This window comes from Hyperoodon ampullatus (assembly GCF_949752795.1).
Source record: "Hyperoodon ampullatus genome assembly, chromosome: 2".
Taxonomy (NCBI): Eukaryota; Metazoa; Chordata; class Mammalia; order Artiodactyla; family Ziphiidae; genus Hyperoodon; species Hyperoodon ampullatus.
The window spans coordinates 19,223,817-19,235,663 of record NC_136915.1 but is presented as its reverse complement, the minus strand read 5'-3'; the positions used below and the strand labels follow the sequence as shown (position 1 = coordinate 19,235,663).

General features: G+C 47.0%; 1 protein-coding gene across 1 annotated transcript in view; it reads left to right on the top strand.

Moving 5' to 3' along the window:
- The window catches only part of TCEA3 (transcription elongation factor A3), a 35,315-nt gene that overhangs the window by 7,255 nt on the left and 16,213 nt on the right, over positions 1-11,847 (top strand). The window contains exon 5 of the mRNA XM_079698221.1: positions 6,599-6,661. Within this exon, the coding sequence (XP_079554347.1) occupies positions 6,599-6,661 (63 nt within the window). The remainder of the gene's footprint in view (positions 1-6,598; positions 6,662-11,847) is intronic.

Genomic DNA, 11,847 nt, shown 5'->3' with positions numbered 1-11,847 from the left:
AGGGTTCCAGGTAAATGGGGCTAGGAACTTACTTGTCCACAGAGAAGGAAAAGTGTTTTGTTGGCTCTTTGTTCAAATTGCCAATTTGCGACCGGAAGCTGAAGGTTGGGGAGCAGGGCCTTTCCCAAGATCACACAGCCTTGATGTGACAGAGTGGGATCCCCATCTTTGTCAGGCCCCCAGACCTCGGCTGAGGTCTCAACACCGTGCCCGTTCCCCTCTGCCCACCGCAGCCAGGATCCCCCAAAATGCATGACTTTCTGATAGACCCAAATGCCTTATCCATGACAGTAGATAAAAGCCTTCATGGATGGATTAGTAAGTCCTACCTATTCCCTGTGTGACTAGAAAGATCACTTCATTCCTTAGGGAGGGGGTCATCTAATAGATAAGGGGGTGAGACTAGATAACACTGAATGGTACCTGATGGTACTAGATAATACAGATAGTATCGTGATATACCAACATTTTTAATGTACATGCCTTTTTTGCCAAATATATCCACTACAAGGAATTCATTTTAAGGAATTAATCAGATTAAACATACAGATGTTATGTTCTGTGTGTAACATTTTTCAGCTGACATTTCTGAAACATTTTTTCCTCTGAACGCTGTTTAAATGAATGTTTATTATAATTCTATGAAATAAGTGTTTTTAGGAAATGATGCTATAAGAGGAGTGTTTCTTGACCAGGAGGGAGATATACCTCCACCACACTACTCCCATTTTTAGTTGTAAAAATAACTGTGGGGCAGAGGAGATGCTCCATGCTACTCTTCCTGCAATGCACAGAATAGTCCTACACACCAAAGAACCATTTATTATGTTCAAAATGTCAATAGGGCCCCCATGGAGAGAATGGAAGAATATTTAATGACGTGGAAAAATATTCACTAAGTATTAAGTGAAGCTGTGTACTATATAGTGTACCATATAGTATGATTCCATTTTTATAAAAATTAAATAAGTGAATTTTATGTACATGCATAGGAAAAAAGACATGAAGGATATACACCAGGATGGTAATAGTGATTATTTCTGGGCGGTAAGATTGAGAGGTTTTTTTCCTTTTTTTTCTTCGTCTTCTTTTTTTTTTTTTAAGATTTATTTTTATTTATTTATTATTTATTTTTGGCTGCATCGGGTCTTAGCTGCGGTATGCGGGATCTTCGTTGAGGCATGCGGGATCTTTCGTCGCGGTGCGCAGGCTCTTCATTGCGGTGCGCGGGCTTGTCTCTAGTTGTGGCGTGCGGGTTTTCTCTCTCTAGTTGTGGCACTCAGGCTCCAGGGTGTGTGGGCTCTGTAGTTTGCGGCACACGGGCTCTAGTTGAGGCGCACGAGCTCAGTAGTTGTGGCACGCAGGCTTAGTTGCCCCGCGGCATGTGGGATCTTAGTTCCCTGACCAGGGATTGAACCCATGCCCCCTGCATTGTAAGGCAGATTCTTTACCACTGGACCACCAGGGAAGTCCCTCTTCTTCTTTTTGCAAATTTCTGTATTCCTAATATTTTCCCAATAAATATGTACCAATTTTGAAATGAGAAAAAATAATGAAACTTCTTTAAAAAACAAAACTGTAGGGCTTCCCTGGTGGCGCAGTGGTTGAGAGTCCGCCTGCCGATGCAGGGGACACGGGTTCGTGCCCCGGTCTGGGAAGATCCCACATGCCGCAGGAGCGGCTGGGCCCGTGAGCCATGGCCACTGAGCCTGTGCTCCGGAGCCTGTGCTCCGCAAGGGGAGAGGCCACAACAGTGAGAGGCCCGCCTACCGCAAAAAAAAAAAAAAAAAAAAAAAAAAAAAACTGTATCTGTGTGATTGTAATTAAGAAGAGCTTCATATTCTATGTTTTACAATAAAATTTTTTCATCTGCATTGTTTTTTTCACAATGATTCTGTATTGCTTTTGAAATCAGAACAACAGTACTTTTAGGGCCTTCCTGGTGGCGTAGTGGTTAAGAATCCGCCTGCCAATGCAGGGGACACAGGTTCGAGCCCTGGTCCGGGAAGATCCCACATGATGTTGGAGCAACTAAGCCCGTGCACCACAACTACTGAGTCTGCGCTCTAGAGCCCGCAAGCCACAACTACTGAGCCTGCGCACCACAGCTACTGAAGCCCATGTGCCTAGAGCCCATGCTCTGCAGCAAGAGAAGCCACTGCAATGAGAAGCCCACACACCGCAACAAAGAATAGCCCCTGCTCGCAGCAACTAGAGAAAGCCTGCATGCGTCAGCGAAGACCCAATGCAGCCAAAAATAAATAAATAAAATACATTTTAATAAATAAATATTAAAAAGTAGGAAAAAAAATCACTCACATCCCCACCACCCCAAAACAATCACTATTAATATTTTGTTATATGTTTTTTCTTTCTATTTTCTCTTTGTTTTCTATAATCATCATCAATTTTATAGTCTGCTTTTTAAAATGCAGTACTTGTCAAAAGATTGTGTAATCTTTTGTATGTTCTATTCCTTTCATTTTACTAATTTTGCAATTGTATCCCACTTGGAGAAATCCTGATTGGCATTTAACTTTTCACACGGTGTGTTTGGTTTTCCCAAATGGGTTAGAAGGTTGGCTGCCAGGGATCCTGTGAGCCACCATGCCCAGCATGGAGTGAGCATTTATTGAATACTGCTAGGCCCGGCTGTACCATTGCAGTCCCCTGTGGAAAATTCATATTCTGGCTGGTCTGGCCATGTCTGGAGCAACTGTTTGGTTCTGAGCACCTTAGCAAATGAAGCCTCAGGATGTTGTGAGATGTAGTTGAAAGACAGAGGCTGAGGAGACCAAATGGGATACGGGACTAATCTGTAGAATAGCGAGTGCAGACGTCTGGGAACAGATGGCAGCCTGAACACAGGTGTTTCCTTTTGCTCTGTCTCCAAATCCCACTGAATGATCAGCAAAGGGATTTCCTTTAAAGGCCTACAAGGACAATAGGTAATGGCAAGGAGACGGTTGGAAAGCAGAAAGCCAAATTCTGGGCTGAAATTAATCACTTACACACACCCTTAGACTCTGAGACTCGGTATTATGGCCTAAGCGTCATTATCTCACTATATATAAAGTGTATGTGCGTGTGTGTGTGTGTGTGTGTGTGTGTGTGTGTATACATACACATACATAAATATCCTTCTAGAATTTTTCCTATGCATTTACCCATGAAATACTTATTGTATTAATAAAATGGAATTAAACTCTACATTCTATTTTGTAGCATTTTCACATAATATATTTATTTATTTCAAGGGTGAATCACATTTTTATAAACAGTTTATAAAGTCAAACACAAGAAGAAAATAACAGAAATAACACTGTTAACATTTTGATGTATATCTTTCTCATCTTTTTTAAGAACATATAGAGAGAGAGTTGTATTTTCTTAATAAAATTGGGACCTCACTGTATGTACTGTGTTGTAACCAGCATTTTACACAACATCCTGGGGCATTGAAGTGTTAATGCCAGCTCACTTTTCACAGCTGGAGCTATGAGATGAAGCTGTCACCACGGCTGAGCAGGCAGTGGTCCCCCCACCCTGCTGGGAGAATCTAGTGGGCAGGGGTCCTATTGCAGCTCAGTTGATGAACTTCCTTTCTTTTTAGTTTTCTTAATGACAATTCATTATCATTATTTATTATATAAACAGTATAACCACACTAGTAAAATGTCAAGTAAGAATTAAAAATATTTCTTCACAGTTTGCCACTTCTGACAAATGAAACAGCTTTCATTTTCTTCTCTTCCCTCCCAGTCCTGATCTACTTACATACATAATTTCCCAATTCCTGTAGGCAGCATCTACAAACTATTACCTCCCTGTTCATTTATCTTCCTAGTGTATTCTAGGCATTTTCTCATGTTCCTGAATAGTTTTCCTAATGATCATTTGCAAAAACTGCAGAATATTTCTGGTTTGTTCTGAAAGGAGAAGCAATGAGGAAGGGCCGGAAAATGGGGAGTCTCGGGAGTTGTGGAGAGAGGCTCACATCTTCCCTCCTTTCTCCCGCTGCATGAATTTCAGCTTCCGGCTCTGCCTGCACCTGTCCATCCCCATGGGGCACTCGGGGAGGAACCCCGCAGAGGAACTCCCAGGGCCCCGTGTGGGACTGGAGGGGCATGTGAAGGAGGGTCTCTGCCCCTCTCCCTTTCTGCTGCCTCTCCCTGTGTTTAAGCTGGGGCAAAGGTCCAGAGTTGGATGAGTCTGGTCCACAGGATATTAGAGCTGGCCCCTGAACCTTCCTCACCCACTGTCTCCCGGACCACCTGGAGGATGAGATGGGAGCTGGAAATCCATGCAGGAACCTTGCATAATCTGGAAGACCAGAAGTCAGATACCTAGGATTATGGAGTATTGAGGACAGCTTTGTGGTGGGAACTGCTGTAGGGATGTTAATGATCTAAATTCTTCTTCCCAGCCAGCCCCAAGACATAGGTCCTTTTCTCTCCATTTGACAGATGAGGGAACTGATGCTCAGAGAACATGACCTGCCCAGGGGCAGGGCTGGGATTACAAGTCACGTCTTTGCCTCCCTTTTTAGCATGATAAATGTCATATATGTTTGTATGCGTGTAGAAAAAGATTTGGAAGGAAGGACATTAAACCTAACAGTTGTTACCTCTGGGCAGGTTTCTTTTTCCACTTTTTTAAATATTTCTTTACTGTTCGACTTCATAGCATTCAGCAACAAACATTTATAGAGCACCTACTCTGTGCCAGGCACTGTTCTATCCACTTGGGAGAAGTCAGTTGAATATATTAGATTGGGCCTCCCAGAAGCAGACCCTGAGACACAGATTCAAGTGCAAGAGGCTTATTTGGGAAGTGATTTCAGGAAATGCAGACAGAGGAGTGAGGAAGTGAGTCAGGGAAGGGAAGGGAACTGGCACAGGGTACGTTCGTGGGCAGGTAACTGCCCTGGGTCACCAGGGCTTACATCCCGCTGGAGAGCAGTGGATAACACACCTCAACTCACCCTCTGGAGGGCCGAGGAAGCTGGGGTACTTGCCCACCTATTTCCACGTGTCTGGTTGAGGGCTGCTCCTGGGGCTAACTCCCCAGCACTTCCTGCCCACCGGTCTGCTGGCGCTGGCTGGCACGGAGAACTCCCTGGGGCAGAGGCCCAGGGGATTTTGCAGGAGGAAGTCCTTGGGCCCCAGTGCACTTGGGAGAAGGAGTGCCCAAGGAATGATGTGGGCTCAGCAGAGACAGCGTTCACCACAGTGAACAAAACCCACCAAATTCTGCTAGGACAATGCATAAAATAAGTAAACAAATAGTCTATTAGAAGATGATACTTGTGCTGGAATTAAAAGGAGAGCTGGGGGACTTCCCTGGTAGTGCAGTGGTTGGGAATCCACCTGCCAATGCAGGGGACACGGGTTCGAGCCCTGGTTTGGGAAGATCCCACATGCCGCGGAGCAGCTGAGCCCATGTGCCACAACTGCTGAGCCTGAGCGCCACAACTACTGAGCCCGGTGCCGCAGCTATTGAAGCTCGCGTGCCTAGAGCCTGTGCTCCGCAACAAGAGAAGCCACCGCAGTGAGAAGCCTGCACACTCTAATGAAGTGTAGCCCCTGCTCACTGCAACTGGAGAAAGCCCACATGCAGCAACAAAGACGCAATGCAGCCATAAATAAATAAATAAATAAATAAATAAAAATTTAAAAATAAAAAATAAAAAGGAGAGCTGGGTAAATGACATGGGGAGTTACAATTTACAAGCAGATTAAAGTGATAAAACCAAAAAAAGGGGAAAATGCATTCTACCATATAAAGACTGTAGCTACATGTATTTTGGAAAATGGGGGGAAACTTTTCCCTTCTAATCCCATCACCCTGATATAACCATGGTTAGCATTTGGATGTATTTTCTTTTCATCTTTTCCCCTCCTAAGCATTGCTTTTCTTGTCTGACTTAAGACATAGTATGCATCTAAATTTGTGCCCTGCTTTTTTCTTTTTCTTTTTGGCTGCACTGGTGTGGCATGCGAAACTTCCCCAACCTGGGATCGAACCCGTGCCCTGCTACCGCGGAAGCACAGAGTCTTAACCACTAGACCACCAGCAAAGTCCTGTATCCTGCTTTTTCACTTGCCGCTTTAAACCCAGCTCTTCTAGCTCCAAGGCCCACGTGCTTCTCTCCTCCTCTTAAGGTGCCCACAGGAGAGTCTGAAGCTGATCTTCTCCAGCTCCTCGTGAGAAATGACAATCCCAGGAATTCCAATCCATCGATTCCAGCTAGCCAAGGCCTGCCTGTCAGCAAGGAGGAAGGGCCTGCTGAGAATTAGTTATTAATGATTAGTAACACATGACATAACACATGTAACATATCTGACACGTATTAGGTGCTTGGCAGATCTTGGTTTCCTTCCCTCGTATTACTTCATTTGATGGAGGGTAGGTGAGGGTGACCAGCCAGCACCTCCTGGAGCTCTCCCTCCCAGGCAGCTGTGGCCCAGGTGGGCTTCGTCATCCTCAGCACAGCAGGCCTGGCTCCAGGATGCCTTCTCTCCGGCCTCTGAGCTCTCTAGACCAGTACTCATGCTAGCCTACGAGAGTATCTCATCTCCAGTTTCTTTTCTTTCAGGAGAGACTCTGTGGACTCCAAGTCTTTGGCCACCTCTTCTCCAAAAAGACCATCGATGGAAAGGTAAAGGAAGCCATGGACTTCTCCACCCCAGCAGTCCTGTTCAGCATGTGTGTCTCTCTCTGTTTTACTGGAGGAAGCCCGAGGCAGGGGAGAGGAGGAAACGTCATATCTTATGTTGCCTCTGATTTCTAAGACCACACAGTAAGACTGGGTGGGCCTCTGAATCAGAGGTGTGGCTCCTTCACTGGGGTGGCTGACCAATCACTATTGCCCCATCACTGTTTGGGGAACATTCTCAAGGTCAAGTCGAACCCAGTGAGAACGGGTCTTGAGAGACTGTACCTGGACTGGGATCTCTGGGTTTGGGCAGAACTGGTTAGGGTATCTACCCTAAATCATCAAGTCACTCATTCATCAAATATTTATTGAGGGCCTACTATGTGCCAAGGACTGTTCTAGGTGCCAAGGATATAGCAGTGAACAAAAACAAAAATCCCGGGCTTCCCTGGTGGCGCAGTGGTTGAGAGTCTGCCTGCCGGTTCAGGGGACACAGGTTCGTGCCCCGGTCCGGGAAGATCCCACATGCCGCGGAGCGGCTGGGCCCGTGAGCCATGGCCGCTGGGCCTGCGCGTCCGGAGCCTGTGCTCCGCAACGGGAGAGGCCACAACAGTGAAAGGCCCGCATACCACAAAAAAAAAAAAAAAAAAAAAAAGAAACAAAAGTCCTCACGGGCATGAGGCCTATTTTCTCATGGGGGAGACAGGTAATACATATGATAAGTAAATCACACGATGGTTCAAAAGGTGATAAATCCTATGGAAAACAATAGGGCAGAGTGAGGGGGATTGGGAAGGACGGTCACTGCAGTGGTCAGGAGAGCCCTCGTTGAGAGGTGACCTTTGAGCAAAAACGTGAAAGAAATGAAAGGAATTAGCCTGGCAGACATCGGGGTCATTCCAAACCAAGTGCTCGGAAGTGGGAGTGTGCCTGGCAGGGTCAAGGAGCAGTGAGGTGGCCAGTGGGTCCGGAGTGAATAAGTGAGGGGGGGAGTTGGAAGATGGAGTGAAACAGGAGCCACTGGAGGCTGCTGAGCGTGGAAATTCTATGACCGAATTTATCAGGATCCCTCTAGCTGCTGTGCTAGATTGTTAGGGCCAGGGGCAGAAGCAGACAGACCAGCCAGGAGACTGTTTCCATAATTCAGGCAAGATATGATGGTGGTTTGGATCAGAGTGGCAGCAGTGGATGTGGGGAGAAGTGGGGGACCCCGGGCATATTCTGAAGGGAGAGCTGTCAGGATTTTCGGACGGATTGGATGTGGGGTACGAGAGAAGAATACGTGTCAGGATGACTCCAGGACTTTTCACTTGAGCGTCCGCAAGGATGGCGTTGCCATGGATTGGTATGGGGAGGACTGTGTGTACATCAGGCTTGAGGTGGGAGATCAAGGGCTCAGGTTTGGATATGTTGGATTTAGGGGTGTATAAATCATTCAGGTGAAGAAGTTGAAGAGGCAATAGATTAAACGAGGCTGGAATTCAGGAAGAAATCCTGGGCTGGAAATATAAATTTCAGTCATTAATGTGTAGATAGCGTTTGAAGCCACAAACCTGGATGAGATCACCAAGGAGAGATTGTGGATGGAGAGAGGAGTATGAACTGTCGTCCAGGAGGGAGGTCAGAGGTCAGAGCAGGAGAAGCAGTGCAAGGGGAGAGCAAGGCAGGCCAGGAAGTGGCTTAGAGGTCTATCAAGGCAAATGATTAAGGTCCAGGGGCCATACTGGATGCTGGGATGACCAGAGGGAGTGGTAAGGGTGTTGGCTTCTAGGGGAGTGTGTGTGGGAGCTGCCCAGGTACATTAGGCCTAATGCACCAGTAAGACTGACATTGGAAAGAAAAGAAGAGGCGCAAATATTAGGTCGTTTAAGGTTTCATGAAGATAAAACAGGCCCGGGATGTTGATGGGGCTGCTGTGTTGCATCACCCCACCCTGGCAGCCGAGTGCCAGCTCCAGCCATTGAGTGGAGGCTCTCTGGAGTGCTGCTTGGAGAGTGAATCTGAGGCTGCGTCCTACGTCAGAAGAAAGGAGTTTTGTAGTCAGTTAGCAACATCTGCCATGGGTGAGGCCTGGGAATTGAGGCTCCAGCATCATCCTGGTTCTAAAGCAGCCTCTTCCTGGCTTGCAGACAGCCACCTTCTCGCTGTGACTGCACATGACAGAGAGAGGGAGCTTTCAGGCTGTGATCTCTCTTTTTCTTATAAGGGCATTAATCCTGTCATGGGGCCCCACCCTCGTGACCTCGTCTAAACCTAATTATCTCTCAGAGGCCCCACCTCCAAATACTATCACATTGGCAGTTAGGGCTTCAACATATGAATCTGGGGGAGACACAAACATCTGGTCTATAATATAATGTAATAATGGGAGGGAGGAGGAGAGTACTACTGGAATTTAGTAGGCAGGGGCCAGAGATGCTAAAAGTCCCGGATGTGAAGGACAGCCCTGCATAAAGAAGGACTGTCCTATCCGAAAATGAAGCACTGACCACTGACCCATTTCTGGGTTCGATGTTATAGTAAACACATTTGGCATTTGTGTAAGGATTTACACCTTCAGGCTCCTCTCCTTACTTTGCCTTGTGGTCTGGAAGTCTCTTGGCACCCTTCCCATAATGCATTCTTTCTCTGAAGGTCAGTCAAGCAGAGTATGTTTGGCCTTCCAGAAGTTGTGCCATTTCTTGCCGGTTCAGTATTGAGGGTGGGCAACCCAAAGGAAGAGAAGCAAGTCTTGTGAATTCACTTTACCCACTACCCAGGCTGTTTCCTGCACTCTCTACCTCTCTATTTTATCTTTCTCATTCATTCATTCATTCATTCATTCAGCAAGCATATTTGTTGAGCACCTTCTTGCAAACTCAATATCCTCCAGGGGTCAAGGGCATGTTTACACACTGGTTGGCTAGTGGAGAGTACCTGCCCATCTGAAGGGGGTACCCACTACCCAGCCCCAGCTGGTTGATGCTTTATGGGAATGCAGGCCCAGAGTGCCATGCCTTCCAATTTTTTAAGGAAAGCTGGCCAATTAGATTTTCATAAGAAACGCCCAATTTTATATATTGGCAACATATTCAGATTTTTCTAAGACACAGTAGGACAAACAAAACACATCCGTAGCCCACCAGGTTGTGGCCTCTAAAGCCAGGCAAAGGTATAAACTCATGATCTCTGCCTTCACACAGCTAATCACTAGTGTGGAGGCAGACACCAAAATGCTTGTTTTTCGAAGATGTAACGCATAATGGGAACACAGTATCTCAACATGACAGGAGAAGTCAAAGGAGACTTCAGGGAAGAGAGAGTATTTGTGCTGAGAAGTGAAAGATGAATTGCCTGGTAGACAAGCCAATTGAGGGCATCCCAGGCAGAGGGAATGGCACGTGCAGAGGTGTGGCAGTATGAGTGAGCATGGTGCTCGGGGAACTGTAGCTGGAGTACCAGGGGACAGGCTACAAAGGCCACCACTGTGACAGAGAATAAGGTTGCACTTTGCCAGCTGCCCTTAGGACCATTTGTCTTATTCGGTTGACTTTTGTTTTCACCCAAGCAGTTTCGGCAGGCTTGGTGGTGCAGTAACCAAAATGCCCTCGAGGTGGCGCATAGGAGCAGCAAGACGGGCCTCCAGGTGCCTCTGCTCAGTCCTGGGGCAGGATTTTTTAAGAAATTGGTGATGTCAGACCACAGGCGGGTGCTGGCACTGCCACATCCGGGGAGCAGAAGGAAGCTGCTGACAAATCCAACACCCCCACCCCCGCCTCCGCCGATGATGCCCTCTCTGCAACTTGGCGCAGTTCCCAATCATGTGCATTGAAAGCAAAATGAGCGTGGCTGCCTGATATGCCGTCCAGACACGAATCCCAGCCAGCCAGCCAGCTCCTAGCCAAGAGGAGGGACTAAGGCTGGGAGTGCCTTGCCAGGAAGGTGGGGGCGGGAAATGCAGCAGGCAGCCCAGCCCAGGTAAGGGGACTCTGGAAAACTCTCCGCTTTTTAGAGACACAGTGAGATGTGTTGAAAAGAATTTGGAAGGTAGACAGAGCTAGGTGTGTGATCTGACTCTGCCATTTGCAAGTTGGATAACCTTGAGAGAGTCAGTTCAACTCTCTGAGCCTCAGTCTATTGAACTGTAAGATGGGGATAACTATGACCCCACCTCTCAAGGTCACTGTGAGGATCATATGAGATAACGAAATGCTTAGCACCATCCCTAACCCAAATGAGTACTCAATAGATGCATAATGCTTAGTAATAATACTCACACTTAATGTGGCAATCTCTGTAAATAGTCTGTGTCTGGAACTCTCTTAGGTGCTTTAATCTTCTAAGCAACTCTGTAATGTGGGTACTATTGTTTTCTCCATTTACATGTGAGAAAACTGAGGCACCTAGAGGTTAAGGAACTGACCCAAGGTCAAATAGCTACAAGGTGGTGGTGTCAGACACTGAACCTGGGAGTTTGGCTCTGGAGCCTGGGTTCTTAATAAATATACCACCCCAGTGTAGCTGTCCCCAAAATGACAACTGCTGTTAATGTTTCTATTACGCCTCCTTCCAAGCAGTGTGCTACTGACTCCTGGTGGCTCCCCGTTGGTGAGTGCTAGACATTGAGGGTGTGGTGCTGGGCACACAGGTCAGTGAAGAGCAGCACCAGGAAGAATCTGGGGCTCCATCCCAGCTGTAGAAGATGGGTTGGCCCAGGTTGTGGGAGTTGACAGATGCTGGCTCAAAGGAGATCCCTCTCTTAAACCTAGAGAAGTGGGGCAGCTGGTTTTCCAAAGAGGACCTGCCCCTGCCCATTTCAGCTCCGTCTAGACCCCTGGATGTGCCTTTCATCTCTTTGTGGCCAACTCCCTCAACTCCCTCATCTATTCATCCATTTGACAGAGATTTATCATGTGTCTGCCTTGGAGATGGAGGCAGACAGTGTTTATAAACAAGTTAATTTTAGACTTGGATAAGTGCTGTGAATGAAAGAAATCAGGTCATGTGCTAGAGAGTTACAGGGCAGGACAGTCGGCTTGGCTGGGGTGGTCAGGGAAGGCCTCCCTGAGGATGTGACATTTGAGCTGAGACCTGCCTGGTGGGAAAGCACCAGTCATCAGTTGTAGGAAAAGCTGGAGGAGGAAGAGCCTTCCAGGAGGAGGGACCAGCCAGTGCAAAGACACTGTGGTGGGAGTGATAGGTGTATTTAA